The 15,725-nt window shown below is 41.9% G+C and overlaps 1 protein-coding gene across 7 annotated transcripts in view; it reads left to right on the forward strand.

Moving 5' to 3' along the window:
• The window catches only part of KMT2D (lysine methyltransferase 2D), a 145,135-nt gene that overhangs the window by 49,365 nt on the left and 80,045 nt on the right, over nucleotides 1–15,725 (forward strand). For 6 of the 7 annotated variants that reach the window (XM_032210729.1, XM_032210726.1, XM_032210730.1 and 3 more), the window contains exons 13-23: nucleotides 164–277; nucleotides 1,678–1,788; nucleotides 2,723–2,827; nucleotides 4,215–4,396; nucleotides 5,863–6,027; nucleotides 7,300–7,409; nucleotides 9,079–9,126; nucleotides 9,222–9,461; nucleotides 14,103–14,249; nucleotides 14,351–14,467; nucleotides 15,245–15,381. In XM_032210729.1, coding sequence (XP_032066620.1) covers nucleotides 164–277; nucleotides 1,678–1,788; nucleotides 2,723–2,827; nucleotides 4,215–4,396; nucleotides 5,863–6,027; nucleotides 7,300–7,409; nucleotides 9,079–9,126; nucleotides 9,222–9,461; nucleotides 14,103–14,249; nucleotides 14,351–14,467; nucleotides 15,245–15,381 — 1,476 coding nt within the window. The remainder of the gene's footprint in view (nucleotides 1–163; nucleotides 278–1,677; nucleotides 1,789–2,722; nucleotides 2,828–4,214; nucleotides 4,397–5,862; nucleotides 6,028–7,299; nucleotides 7,410–9,078; nucleotides 9,127–9,221; nucleotides 9,462–14,102; nucleotides 14,250–14,350; nucleotides 14,468–15,244; nucleotides 15,382–15,725) is intronic. The other variant, XM_032210731.1, reaches the window with a different exon arrangement.

A 15,725-nucleotide genomic window follows, 5' to 3' on the forward strand; every position in this document is an offset into this window, starting at 1 on the left:
TTTGAATGTTGTTTGCTGTCTCCTTCATACACTATTGAAATCCCCCCTCCCCACCTGCATGTAGGGGAGTCCTGGAGGAAGGGTGGTGAAATAGAGGATGTCTATAACTCCCCTATATCTCCAGCCATTATTCTCCCTCCCTTTTTTTTTCTTTTGGTCATAGGGTCGCAGCAGCAGTTTTCCTGGGAGGAGACGGCCTCGGGGAGGGTCTCACACGGGCCGAGGGCGGGGCCGATCACGTTTGAAATCCACCACTTCTTCCATCGAGACACTGGCGGTAGGGGCAGCTTTTAGAAGGCAGGACAATATTTGGGACTGGGATCGGATGGGATGAGTGGGATCCAGTCTAAGACACCTTACAGTTCCCAGAAATGAGAGATTAGCTAATACAGAGAGCAAGCACGGGCTTACAACCAAAATTGAGCCCAAGCTTTCTGTTACGAAGTGAGACGGTTGTTAAGGGAGACTTGCCCCGTTTTACGACTTTTCTTGCCACGGTTGTTAAGCGAATCACTTCAGTTGTTAGTAACACGGTTGGTAAGTGAATTGACTTCGTTTGTCAGAAGTTTGCCAAAGGTGATCGCATGAGTCCGGGGACACTGCAACCATCACAAATATTGAACCAGTTGCCAAGCATCCAAATTTTGTTCATGTGACCATGGGGATGCTGTAACTGTTTTGAGTATGAAAAACGGGCGTAAGTCACCTTTTTCAGTGCCATCGTATCTTCAAACAATCACAAAATGAAAGGGTTATAAGTCAAAAGACTAGCTGTAAGGGCCTCCATTTTAATTCTTTGTGTGGCTCGGATGGAGAGGCAGGTCGCGAAGCATTATCGATCTGCCTACAGTTGGCTGGTCCTGTAGCCCTTCCTGCAATGACTGGAGCCAGTGGTCTGAGTTTTCTCATCTCCCTTCCTGATTTTAAATAGGTTTTCTAGGGGAGTCTTCCTCGGTTGGTTGTCTTCTAGCTATGATAGGGTTTCTCCCCTTTTGGAGGAGTGCATTGTAAGGAGATGGAGAAGCTCTACTTGTTGAAATTGCCTTCCTCTTGTGCTCTTTCAAGGGTAGGCTTGGGAACAGGGACATCCTACCGAGGCATCTTGCACTGTGAGAGAAGAAGACAGATAGTTTGAGTAGTTGGTCGGCCTCCTCTTCTGTAGTATGGACAGGACTCTCTGGTGCATCACGAGCAGGCTGAAGCTACCTGTCCCGTGTGCCCTCAGCTATGAGTGCTTACTAAAGTAGCAGCATATAAGTTCTTCCGGAGTCTTGGGTCATTCCTAAGTGCCCCCATTCAAATCGGGGGGGGGGGGGGGGAAGGCCTGCCAAAGGACCAGCTCTGGCAGCAAACACAGTAGATCGTGAATAAGAGAAAGAAAGCCTCTCGCTTCAGCAGCCATCTTGAGGAGGAGTCAGTTGAAGGCCAGAGCAGGTTCCATGCGGCATGCCTAGGGCCACATTCCTGAAATACAATACATTTTGGGAGCAAGAAATAAAATGGGTACTTCAAACCCCATTTTAATCAGTTCCACTATGGACAAAAAAAAAAGAAACCCTGAAAAAATTGCCCCCCCCCTCCCCTGTTCTGGAAATGGGATGCAGGCCACACTTTTGGCACACCAGTTCTAAATGCTTTTCAATCCTTACTTTGTGCTTCTGCACTCTCTTTTACAAGCTGGCCGATATTGACAGCTCCCCAAGCAAAGAGGAGGAAGATGATGATGACGACACAATGCAAAACACAGTGGTGCTCTTCTCCAACACAGACAAGTTTGTGCTAATGCAGGTGAGTCGGCTAACTTCAGTTGGTTTCCGATTGCATTAATTACCTCAGTGGAAGGAAAGATTTACCCAGATTGATTTCTTTTGTTTGTGTGAGTGGGATGCATAAGAGGGCTCAAAGAAGAGCAATTTTTTAAAACTATAAACCTTATACCATGCAAAGCTCCAGAACATGCTCACTGCTTTAAAGAGGGAAGATGCTGCCTTGCAGGATGAGGCTCCTTCTGTTTCATATAAGACATCCTGTAGCTGACTGATAACACCCAATTGAAGTCAGTATCGTTCTTTTTAAACTTAGATTGCACATAGATCTGATAGCCTTCAAAGTTATTGAGACATATTCAGCTTGTCACTATATAATTGTGTCTATGTTCCATTCTTGGAGCGATCTGCTTTGTTAGGAAACAAGCTTTTGCATTCTAGTGGCAAAGGGCAGATTCCATTTAGTTTTCCAGTTAGAATAATGTTATACACTTGGATATTATGATTTAACCAGTTAAAAGCCAGAATGCAATGTAGTATTTGCTTTTTATGGCCAACTATCAGTGTGTTTATGGGAAGGGGTGATAATAACATACATACCCTTTTTTCCCCAAAATAAGACCTCCCCGGATAATAAGCCCAATCGGGCTTTTGAGCGCTTGTGCTAAAATAAGCCCTCCCCCGAAAATATTGTAACACAGCAGTAGCCATGAGGTCACCATGCTCGCTGCTTCCTGCACCTCAAAAATAATAAGACCTGCCCAAAAATAAGGCCAAGCGCTTATTTCAGGGGTCAAAAGAAAATAAGACCCTGTCTTTTTTGGGGGGAAACACAGTACCTACCATCAATAGAGTAGGCAGAATAACTGAAAAGTGAGGGTAGATATGTAGACGCTTTCCCTAGGCTTGGGGAGATCTGATTGTTCTCATCCTGATTTTTCTCCTTTCCTGGATAGGATATGTGCGTAGTGTGTGGTAGTTTTGGCCGTGGCGCAGAGGGCCATCTCCTGGCTTGTTCTCAATGTTCTCAGTGTTACCATCCTTATTGTGTAAACAGCAAGGTAAGACCTGATTTTAGCTACTTTTCTTCCCCAAAATTCCTCCCCCCTCCCCAAAATGCTACCCAACACATCCCTAGTTAGGCAATGCAATCAGATCTGCCCATTTGTCTAAATATACGGTGGACTACATCATCCTTCTTCCATAACTAAAGTGGCAAACCAAGGATGAGGATTAGAATCCAGCAATCTGGAGGATATCAGAGGAGGGAAGTTTTGAAAAATAGGATTCTACTTCTGAAGTGAAGTAGTTATCATTTGGTTTCTCATGGGTTTGGGGACTGGGGTGTTTGGAGAGAACTAATAGTATGCAGGAAAGATTGGGTTGGGATACCAATAGAATAGAGAATTTTTGTAGCTAAGGATTGAACTGTGGGGTCCTTGAGACTCTCTGAGCTTGGTTGTTTTCATTTCATTTCATTATCACATTAGGTAACATCATCGGCACCAAGCTCAGGAAGCCCCAAGGATCCCACATTGGAATGGGGATTTTTTTTTTTTAAGGAAACTGTGGGTACCTGTCAACTTATCATCCTGGCCTGTGGAAGTGCCATTACATCCCTAGAATTTGAACGATCTATTGTGTCATTGGAATTGATTAGGAAATAACTTTTTTTTAAAAATGGGTGATGAATTAAATTTATAAATAAGTGATTTTTTTTTGCCCTGTTTTCTATTTCTTGCACAGTTAGCAAACTTCAAGAGCTTATCTATGCTAATCTATAGTGTAGTAAACCCTATGGGAGAGTAGTCATGCAACAAATTTACAAGCAGTGGGTCTCAAACACCCCATCCCGTTGTTATTGCACTGCAGTTTCCACCCTCCTCACTCACAGGCTGATAGATCCTTTGTCCTACACTATTAGTAGGCAAAAGGACACGGTGGCTTAGTAGCTAAGATGCTGAGCTTGTCGATCAGAAAGTTCAACAGTTCAGTGATTTGAATTCATAGTGTTGCGTAACGGAGTGAGCTCCCATTACTTGTCCCAGTTTCTGCCAACCTAGCAGTTCGAAACCACGTAAAAATGCAAGTAGAAAAATAGGAACCACCTTTGGTGGGAAGGTAACATGCCGGCCACATGACCAGGGAGATATCTTTGGACAGCACTGGCTCTCCGGCTTTGAAACTGAGATGATCACTGCCCCCTAGAGTCAGGAAGGACTAGCACATACAGTATGTGCCAGGGGAACCTTTACCTTTACCTTATTAGCAGGCAAGGCTGAGAACCATTGACACAGAGGAGTGCCAGATGTTCTGCAGTCCATATGCCTTGGGTCCTAGTTAAGCAACACTGTATGCTCTCAATAACCTCTCCCTCCAGGACCCACCAGTCTTTCGACTATGTGTAGGCCTCCCTTTCTCCATGTCTGCCTCTCTTTCTGTGTTAAGATTACAAAGGTGATGTTGCTGAAGGGTTGGCGTTGCGTGGAATGCATTGTGTGTGAAGTGTGTGGCAAAGCATCTGATCCCTCCCGCCTGCTGCTCTGCGATGATTGTGACATCAGCTACCACACATACTGCTTGGATCCACCTCTCAACACTGTGCCCAAGGGTGGCTGGAAATGTAAATGGTGAGCGACAGATCAACATTTCTGTAGGGTGCTCCAAAGGGCTTAGATTACACTGTGTGTATGTTAACACATCATAGGATTTGTTTGGGTTGTTGTCTTAGCATATGCAAGAACAATGCTTTGGATTATTTCCTGAATCATGCTTTAATAGTATTTCATTAACATTTTATGCAAACTCATCTGATATATTTTGCTGCAAATAAAGTGGAAATTAAATATAATGAAACCCTTTTTTCCTCTCCCAATCTTTGCTCTTGTGCTTGAATGATACACTGAATTTTCCATAAGAATCTTATTAGGAATTCTGATTGGTTAGGTTAGCTGAAAATGTACCTAACTCCTGGTTAAGTACATTTTCAGCTACATAAAATCAAATGTTTCAAATTGCATTATAAAGTAATATGAGATATATATTTTCCAATAACATGCTTCCAATTTTCTAAAAACAGAATATTACCTCCATGCATTATTTATTTACTAGGACCATTAAAATTTTTTAAAAAACCATTCTGATATATAGTTGCACAATTTGTAGTGGCAAACTGTAATGAAAAACCAGATTTCCACAATCTAATGTCCTCCAGATATTCTGCATTTACAACTCTTATAAATACCCATCCTCACAACTATGAAATGTACTGAATGAATTAAAATTATTTATGTATTTGTTTGTTGTACATATGTACAATGAGATTGATTGAGCTCCCTCAAGTGCACCCCCAACATAATACAACTCATAGTGAAGACAGAAAATCCCTAACCCAATAAATCATATTAACAAATACCCAGTCCTATTGCACCAGTGTGAACACGTTATATGTTGTGCTGGCGCTGCTAGTCCATCATACTATGTAATTATGATGTAACTGTATTTTTCGGAGTATAAGACGCACCTTTTTCCCTCAAAAAAGAAGGTGAAAGTCTGGGTGCGTCTTATACACTGAATACAGCATTTTTGGCCTCCCGAAACCCCGTCCCCTTTGTAAAAATGGCAGTGCATAGCCTTTAGGAGGCTTCCATAGTGCTCCTGGGGGCTGGGGAGGGCAAAAATTAGTGAAAAACAAGCCATTTTTGCCCCCCCCCCCCCCCGCCCCTAGGAGCACTCTATAAACCTCCTAAAGGCTAAGCATGCCCTTTTTGGGGACAAAAAATGGCCTGTTTTGGGGAAATCTGCAGAGTGCAAAAACTTTTTTAAAAAACTTGCCTCTTCAAAATCTTGGTGCATCTTATACTCCAAAAAACACAGTATTTTGCATTCAGGAGTCTGACAGCTCTACTGACTGGGCATTATGGTAGTTCCCATCCAGTAGAATTGGAAGTCAGGCACCTGTAATGTAGAAGAGAAAATTCCTGAGCTCTTTTTGCCACTGTAAAGTATTTCTGGCTTTCTTTTCTGAGAGACGAGGAGGGCAATAAATTGAATCTCACAGGCAGCAGTAATCATTCACTCATCTCTCTTTTATCAGGTGCGTGTGCTGTGTGCAGTGTGGAGCAGTTTCACCTGGCTTCCACTGTGAATGGCAGAGCAATTACACCCATTGTGCTCCCTGTGCCAGTCTTGTCACTTGCCCCATCTGCCACGTGAAGTATGTTGAGGATGACCTCTTAATCCAGTGTCAGCATTGTGAACGGTAAGCCTTAATCCCTTGACCCACCTGGTATTACCATTTTATCGTGGTATTAAATTTATGGAAATACTTTTGGATCCTGGCATCGGTTTTGTTTCCTGGAACATTCTTTTAGGGTAGTTTGTTTATTGCTATACTCATGGACATTTCAACTTGCAAAAGGATAAAGTTCAAGGATGCTAATATAGCTTAGAATTTTCCTTTATTTCTTTTTCATTATTCATTACAAATTCTTGTTGGCATTATTGCATTGGTGAGTGACACAGATGAGAAGGTGTATTGAAGCCATGAAAATGAGAAAAAAGGGAAATACCCTCTAGAAAGTTTAGTGTGTGGCATTTATGTGAGCAAGGATGATGTAAGAGCTATGGTGGTGCAGTGGTTAGAATGCAGTACTGCAGGATAACTCGTTGCTTACTCCAGGAGTTCGATCCTGACTGGCTCAAAGTTGATTCAGCCTTTCCTTCTTCTGAGGTCAGTAAAATAAGGACCCAGATTGTTGAGGGCAATATGCTGACTCTATAAACTGCTTAGAGAGGGCTGGAAAGCACTGTGAAATGGTATATGTCTGAGCTTTTATCCAATACATAAGATATATTGGAGAATTGCAATTGCCAATAAAGGGAAGATTGATCTATAGCTCTTCACTAATATGCTAATTATGACCGGTTCCCCAAATTACAGGCATTATAGGGTCCCATAATCATTTGATCAAAATTTATCGCACTTAACGATTCAGTTCTCCCTGGCTGCCTCTCTTCTCTGAGGACAACTCCTCAGGTTTATTTCCTGGAGAAACCACAGGTTCATGCTATAGTGTGTCCTGACGTGGCTTCTAATTCTGGATTAATTCTAATCCCATCATAGTGTCCCCCTGTCTGGCAGTAGATGAGGTCATTCTGGGAAACATCTGTAGAACATTTCCTTTACAGTCTATTTGTCCTTTGAGGACTTAGTCTTATTCTTGAAGAACAGAGCGAGATGTAACCTGAATAATGAAAGATGTGAGTGGCAGTGTGTGGACTGGCAACAATGATTCAAATGTTTTAGCTTCCTCCCTTCTCTCTTAAAATGTACTAGGATGCTTGAAGTGCATATATGTGTTTCCCTTTGCCCTTTCCTTTTTGCCTTGCGCTTTCAAAAAGATTTATGGCAGGAACAGTCTAACTCCTAGAAGGACAAAATTTAAGCACCTATGTTTAGCATTTAACATTAGCAACATCCACAAAAAACAGGAGTGCAGGTGCTACTGCTCTCTAACTGTCTGTTTCTCAGGTGGATGCATGCTGTATGTGACAACCTTTTCAGCGAGGATGAAGTAGAACAGGCAGCAGACGAGGGCTTTGATTGCACTTCATGCCAGCCATATGTAGTCAAGCCTGTTGGTGAGTACTGCAACGGGTGTGAACCTTTTGATCCTTTTTTCCAAAGGGAGGGGCAGCATCTATTGGACAGAGGACTGGAGATGAGATCTCTATAACATCCTTTTTAAGACGCTTGTGTACTGGTATTCTGGCAAGCATAAACAGATCCTTGCCTTACCCTGTGTTTTTGTTATTGTTGTTATTGTACTTTGAAGACTGCCTGGAGGCTGAATCTAGGAATGATTCCCATAATATAAATAAATATTTTTGAAATATTTGCAAGCAATTAAGAATGCTGCTCTAGAAGCCTGATGTGCTCATAGCTGTCAGATTCCCTACTACATACTAAGCCCGCCATGGACCATTTTGAGGGGATGCTTTATTAAAGTTCTCTTGAACCTGGAACCATCCTAAGAAAGAGACTTGGCAGAATGGATCTATTTCACGTACAGTATAACCCCCATCTAGATGATTGCCAGCTACTGTCACTTCTGCAAAGTCTTCTTTAAGACAGATGTTTCAGATGCAGGAATAAGGGCTACTGATGTTCTCTAGATAATTGTTAATTTTAAATGGCTTGAAGAGGAAGAAGAAAGAGGTAAGGAGAGGTGGGTGGAAGGGAGAGAAAGAGAAGGAGAGGAGGGAGGAAGAGAGAGAAAGAGAAGGAGAGAGGGTAGGAAGGAGAAGAAAGAGGGTAGGAGTAGGGGAGAGGTAAGGGAAGGAAGAAGGGCAAGGAGAGGAGGAAGGAAGGAAGTAGAGAAGGAAGGGAGGGAGAAAAGAAAAGAAAGAGAAAATAAGGTGGTGTCATAGCAGGTGCGAAGGATGGTAAACAAAGCATTCCAAACTATACCTTATAGCCTTTTAAATTGAATAATAATAATATAAGAATGGCAAAGAAAAAGAATAACTATGTGAATGTATACCTATAACTGTATGTAAGAGAATAAATGACAGTAAAAATATAAAGCACAATATAGGTAAATAATATTTGGTCATAAGTAGCTAAGTATAAATAAATAAAGAATTGTACATAAAAATGGATAACGAATAAGGAGATTATGAACGCAAGATAGAAATGTATAGAAGGGAAAACACTAACTGCAAAGAAACCGATTCGGAACTGCTGTATGATATACGATGGAACTTATTGTTCCTATGTTGTTTTTAAGTCATGTGTTTGTTTCTGTTGATGTGCTTATGTGTTTAAAATAAAAATTTATTAAAAAAAATGGCTTGAAGAGATTGGGGCACAGGAGGGAAAGAAGCAGAACATGATGGCTTCAGAAATATTATTTGGGGAGAACATTTTGAGGGCATGCATTGAATAAAAACACATGTATAATAGGGCAACGCTGAATAGAATGTGGTTGGATGTCACTGATACAGAATAGTGTGTGGGAGCAGAACAGGGGAGAGGCTGGGTATGAGGTATGCTCTTAAAATACTTAAAATGGGATGTCTGAGTTTATTACATTTATCTAGGACAGAGGTGGGGATCTATGGCCCTTTTATGGTCTTTGTGGACTTCAACCCCCAGAATGCATGGCTGGCTGAGGAATTCTGGGAGTTGAAGTCCACATGTCATAAAAGGGCCATAGTGTTCCCCCTCCCCAATCTAGAGGGACACAAATCATTTTAATAAATTGATTTACTGCCCCCAGCAATGATTTGCCTTTTGCTTTCTTCCAAGTTCCAGTTCCCCCTCCAGAAATTATCCCAGTGAAGATCAAGGAACCAGGTAAATTGCTTTAATTTAAATACCTTAAATTGCATGTATCTACTTTGCAGTCAGGTAGGTACCAGCAAGCTTTTCCTTTTATCCTGTCCATGCAGAGCCCCAGTATTTTCGCTTTGAAGGTGTTTGGTTAACGGAGACAGGCATGGCGGTGCTACGTAACTTGTCTTTGTCACCATTGCACAAGCGTCGGCCGCGCAAAAACACACCAATGACACCAATGATGGCGCGGCCAGGCATTCTTAATGGTGAAGGTGGACTGGATTGCCTTGGCTCTCTGGGTGCAGATGAAAAAAAGGACGGAGACGTGGAGGCAGATGAGATCCTGAAAGCTGAAGGTTCGTGTTTATCCTACTACTAGTTCCTTGGGAAAGTAGTAGAATAGCCCCATTGTCTCTGTAATGTAATACCGATTGAGATTACATGTCGCAGCTTCATACTTGAATTCTTGAGAAATCGGACCCTGTTAGTCTAGTCACCTGACTCTGCGAGGCAGTAGAAGCTAGGATGCAATTGGACGGTTGCAAAGTAGAAAAACTTGTTTTTCCTTTTCTTTTTTTTCTTTTTTTTTTTTTTAAATCTATTTTATTCATTTTCACATTCCATTTTACAATCACTTATATACAGGGTATTTGCTATAAAAGAAAAAAATAGATAAAAAAAAATAAAAAAAAATAAAAAAGAAAACACAACTCATCATTCACAACCCCACCTGACACTTCCATCCTCCATACACCCCATCTACCCCCTCCAACTTTCCTTTCCTCCCTCTAACGCTCCCCTCCTACTTCCCTTTCCCCTCAAACCTTCCTTCTCCCCTTACTCCCAACACACCCTCCTTGCATTCCCCTTACTCCTTCCTTACTCCTCCCTCCTCTTTCCCTCTACCTCCCTCCTTGGTGTATTCCTTTATTCAAGTGTTGTTTATTATAATCTGATAAAAAGTAAAATAAACCAAGGGAAAAAAAATATAAAGAAAGAAAAGAGAAAAAAAGGAGAAAAAAAGAACAACCGTATATAAGTGCATTCTTGTTCTTATTGCGACTATGTTAACACCCACCCACCCACCCCCCATAAATCCCCATCCCTACTCCTCCCGACTTCCCAGGGCCCACACCTGGCACTGCCTTCTATCTAAAGTATCTTATGTTCGTATGGATTAAAAATAAAAGTAATATATTAAAGGAAAAAAAAAACCCCCCAAAAAAAAGAAAAAAAAAGAAAAGAACAAAGAAAAAAAAAAAGAAACTCTTTGTGTTAAGCTCAGCCCCCCATCTTTATCTATGCTTAAATAGTATAAGTCATTCTATCTATATTTTATTCTCGTCTCTTGCTTCTTTGTTATTTACCCCGACCTCCTGTAGACTCTCCCATTCCTCTTCCTTAACCTTGTATTCAGATAAACATTTATCCAAATTTGTATAGACATCAATATGCAATCTAACTCAAACATAATCCCTTCTAGTAAAATTTAAGCAGCGTGGATCATTCCACATATTCAAATATTACTTTACAGAAGAATAATCAAACTTTCCCTTTCTTAACCTTAATTTCAAACAATAATTCAAAATAATCTGACCAAACTTTCCCTTCTTAGTAAAATTTAAGCAGCGTGGATCAAGTATTACTTTACACAAAAATCAGTTTGCATTCTATCTTGAAATGATCCCGACCAGCTTTCCCTTCTAATAGGATTTAAACAACGTAAATCATTCAGTATATACATTCAGTATCACCCCACCAATATACGTAAATCATTCCGCATGCATTTTACCCTCATCCCTTGCTTCTCAAATATTTGCCACTATCAAATTTATGCAAACATTAGTTTAAAATCTAGCTCAAAATAATTTCACCAAGCTTTCCCTTCTAATAAAAATTAAATAGCATAGATCATTCCACATATTCAAATAATAGTTTCAGCAAGAATCAGTTTACCTTCTATTTTAAAATAATCTCTTCAAACTTTCCCTTCTAACAAGATTTAAACAGCGTAAATCATTCTGCATGCATTTTACATATATACATTCAATATCACCCCACCAATAAATTCCGCTTTTTCTGCCGGAGAGAGGTCGCAAACCCCCATTCAATCCACAACTTTAGTGAATATTTTAGAATGTCTAAATCCTCAAACTCCGCTTTTCTGCTTCTCCAAGGGAGGGGGAGCTACCCCCTCCATCTTGCAGCCATGTGGTCTGTTGCTTGCCTTCTCCTTCGGCTTGTCTCTCCTCTTTTCCAAGTGAATCAGGAAGTCCCGCCTTCAAAGTCTTGTAATAGAAATCTCGAGCCTCCGAAACAGAGTTGAGACGAAGTCTTTGATTCTCAAATGTGACCGTAATGCCGGCTGGGGCCTCCCATTTATATTGAATCTGATGATTTCTAAGCTCTTTAGTTAAAAAGGTATAGTCCCTTCTTGCCTTTAACATCTGGAAAGGTATTTCTTTGAAGACAATCAAGTTCTGGCCATCAACTCTCAAACTATTATTGTAAAATTTTTGCATGATCGCGTTTCTGGATTCTTTTGTGGAGAAATATATAATTATGTCCCTCGGGAGCTGTCGCTGTTCCGCTACCAACGAATTCTGGCGATAAATTTTCCGAATCTGCCAATCAAAGTTAAGTCCCGGGCTTCCCACCGCATGGCTGAGGGCTTCAACAAAGGTCTGTTTCAGATTCTCTCGCTCCTTTTCGCGGAATCCTCTGACTCTTATTGCGAATGCCTTCTTATTAAAGTTTATCATAACGAGCTGTTCTTGAGTGTCTCTAATTTTTTGTTGTAATATTTGAATATTAGTAGTCAAATTAGAATTAGCCTCTTCCAAACTTTCTAATTTATTCTCTATTTCAGCGGTATAATCTGACAGGGCAGACACGGCTGCAAACGTATTCGCCTTCATTTGGTCAATTTTAGACTTTAAATCACCATATAGCTCCAATACAAATTCCTTAATTTCTTGTTTAAAATCATTAAACATTTGAAAAAAAAATTCCTGTGTTAAGAATTCTCCAGTAGAGGGCGTAGGAGACAAGGGCTGCGATGCCAGTGTAAATTCTTTAAGTTCATTCACAGATTCTTTAGGCACATTTGTAGAGAGACGCTTCGATTTTGACCTGGGTGCCATTATAAATAAACAAATAAACAGCGCTTTCGCTCCCCTCTGTTTCCAAAAAAACAAAAAAACAAAAAATTATTTTGTTAAGGAGCGGTCTGCAGGAAGTTAGAACCGGCTACGTACATCCCCTATCAGTCACCAACGGAGAGAAATCGCCATTTTGAAGTCCGTTTAAACAAAGAAGCCTCTAAGACAAATGGTGCTGGTATTTACGATAGTAATAAAAGCATAAATCTCACAGGGGTGGGACCCGCCCGTATTAATCTTAGCTTCAAACAACTTTGCTTTGTCCTGGGGGGGGGGGTCGCCTGTCTAGGGCTGCAAAAAAAAGGCAGCTGAGAAGAACTGGCTGGAGATAAAAGCTCCGCTCACGCTGGATCTAATCTCTGTCCACAGCCAAAAAAAAAAGAGAAAGGCTGTGAATTACGAATAGACCCTAGCACACAGAGCTACTCCCTGCCCCTTTATGCCAAAAAGGGGTGATATCTATGATCTTATTTAGATATACAGACCAGATCTCTGAGAGGAGCTCGGTTGAGCCCTCCTCGGCGACAGGCTCCTCCCCCCGGATCCGTTTTTCCTTTTCTTTTTGTGCGATGGAGAAATATTTTTCCCCCCAAGTGGTTAATTCTGAGTAGTGAGCTTAAGGCTTGCTATTTCAAGCAGAGGCCGGATAGGCATTTGTCCAGAATGTTTTAATTTGGATTCCTGTCCTGAGCAAGAGTTTGGCTAGATGGCCTACAGTACAGTTTCTACTAACCCTGTGTTTTTGAGTGTTTAGGACTCTAGGACCAGTTCATTTGTTTCCAAACGTAGTCTGATTTCTCGATAAAGGATTGTTACAGTTACAGTTTTAATCCTAATGGAGTTGTGGTAGAAGGAAAACTGGGACCCGCAACCCTATACCTCCCCTACCCCCAAATTACCATATTTTTGGAGTATAAGACACACCTTTTTCTCCCGTAAAAGAGCGTGGAAATGTTGGTACGTCTTATACACCGAATACAACCATTTTTGGCCTCCCGAAGCCCCGCCTCCACAGCCCATTTTTGCGACAAACGGGCCATTTTTTGCAAAAACTGAGGCGTTGTTGCCTCCCCCCAGCCCCCAGAAGCACTCTGCAGGCTTCAGCAGGGATGGGGGAAGGCAGAAATGCCCCTGTTTTTGTGAAAAACAGCCCATTTTTCACAAAAAGGGCATTTTTGTCATCCCCCAGCCCTGCTGAAGCTTGCAGAGTGCTCCTCGGGGCCAGGGAGGACAAACTCCTTTTTTTTCTTATTTACCTCTTCGAAATCTTGGTGCGTTTTATACACCAGTGCATCATATAGTCTGAAAAATACGGTAGCTATGAGTGCACATGTATACCTCATTTTGTAGACTGCCATTCAGCAGGCCTCGTGTGTAAAGGACAGTTGTGTACCAGGATGTGCAGGTAGCTGGTGTGGTCTGGCACGAGCAAAGAGGGTCTGGGGGAGCGGGAGAGAGACTTACCCAAGCAACTTGCAACCTTCCGTGCCTGCTTCCCCATTGATTTTGCTTGAGGGAAGCTGATGGGGAAGATTGCAAATTGCCATCCTGTGACCGTAGGATGCCACAACATCATAAGTGCAAGCTGGTTGCCCAGCAGCCAGACCTTGATTACATGACTGATGGGGCTGGGATGGCCAGAGCCTTGTGGACGAGCCGTAACCATCCCTCGTTTAGCGCTCTTGTAAGATGAACACTGACTGAGTGGTCATTAACTGAGGACCACCTATCTGTAAATTTATGTGGTTTTTATTTTTATTTTTAAACAAATTGCATACCTTTCCCTATCAATGGGAGACTTGGAACGGCTTGTTTTTGTTTTTGCTCCCATTGCAGTTAGCGTTGAACACATGGAGTGTGAGATCAAATTGGAAGCCCCACCGACTCCGGAAAGGGAAGCTGCAGCTGAGGCTGAAGCGGGAAAAGGCCTTCTGGAAGACTCTGAGGAGGTCAAGAAGCGGAAAAGGAAGCCCTATCGCCCAGGTAAGTGCTCCTCCCTTTGGCCACCCACCAAAAAGCCTGTATTCTTCCCACACCGATCCATTTTCTAGCTCTTAGCTTGTTTCTCCTCTGCCTTGGAATAGGTATTGGAGGTTTTATGGTGCGACAGCGGAAATCACACACACGCTTGAAAAAGGGCTCACTAGTCTTGGCCGAAGTCTCTCGGGAGCTGACAACTACGGAAGGGCAACCGGAAGAAGGTAAGTGCTACTTACTTGTAGTTGTATTTCTCCTTTGCTTCATCCTAATAGTTTGAATAAATGTGTAAGGTTGCAAATCTGGGAAGGCTCTTAAAACTCCCCAAATGGCCATAATCTTTTTTTTTTTTTTTTTTTTTTAAAAAGAAAGAGGATTGCCACTTCTCAGATACAGTAGAAGAGATTATTTGTAGTTCAGGATTGAATTGTAGAGCAAGGGTTTCCAGCAAGGGTCTTTTGGGACTGATGATGTTACCTAGTTGGGTAATGAAATGTCTTCAAGTACGAGACAAGCTCAGAGAGCACCAAGGAGCTCATGCCTCAGTTTGTTGGGTGAGTCATTTCCATCAGTGTTCCGTTTAAAGTTTTTGCTTTAAATTGCAGTGCATATTCTGACTTACAGACCTGCATTCTCAAATTTGGAATGGGGGGGGGGGAGAGAGGGAGAAAGGAGTGTCAACAACTAGGAGAAAAATAAATGATGGAATCCAAGGCAGGAAGAGGGAACCTTTGGCCCTCCAGATGTTGTTGGGCTGAATGATTATCATCTGTGACTTTTGGTCTCAGTGGATGAGGTTTCTTGCCCCAGAACTTGCTGCTGGGAGAAAGATTATTAAGGAGCAGTAATCATCAGTGTCCTATGCACGTCCTCTCCTTTCCTTTCCTAACTTGCTGCTGACCCTGAAAGTTACAGCAGCAAAGTCAGTAAATGACTTTACATTCCTAGCCTTGGTTAGTTCATACAGGGCCATGCTAAACTCAATTTTCTCTCTTTATCAGGGGTGCAACCTAACCCACCTGCTGAAAACCCCGCTGAGACCTTGGCTGAACAGGGAGTGGCTGAAGCTGATGAAAAGAAGAAACGGCGGGGTCGGAAGAAGAGCAAGCTAGAAGACATGTTCCCTGCCTATCTTCAGGTAAGAGTGTTTTAGTGTAGTGCTTCCCAACCTCCCATTTCTGTTGTGATTCAGAACCTTGTTACCCAAATGCTTGGTTTAGCTGTTGATAATGTGAGATTTAGTCCCACGCACCTGAGAAAAGCAAGCCCAGGTGAGGGCTAGCTTAGTGGGGAATAAATGTCTCTGGGCAAGGATTACCAAGTTTCCATGAGTCCAGTTCTTGTTTCAGTAGCATTGAGGAAGGGCAGAGAAAAGGGATGTTGATCTCATGGCTCAAGGTGGAAGAAACAATGATGCTGTTTCAAGTAAAAAAAAGTAGATCTCTACATGGACTATTAAAAATGAAATCTGTGGGGGGTGGG

The sequence above is a fragment of the Thamnophis elegans genome, chromosome 2 (genome assembly GCF_009769535.1).
Source record: "Thamnophis elegans isolate rThaEle1 chromosome 2, rThaEle1.pri, whole genome shotgun sequence".
NCBI classification, from domain to species: domain Eukaryota; kingdom Metazoa; phylum Chordata; class Lepidosauria; order Squamata; family Colubridae; genus Thamnophis; species Thamnophis elegans.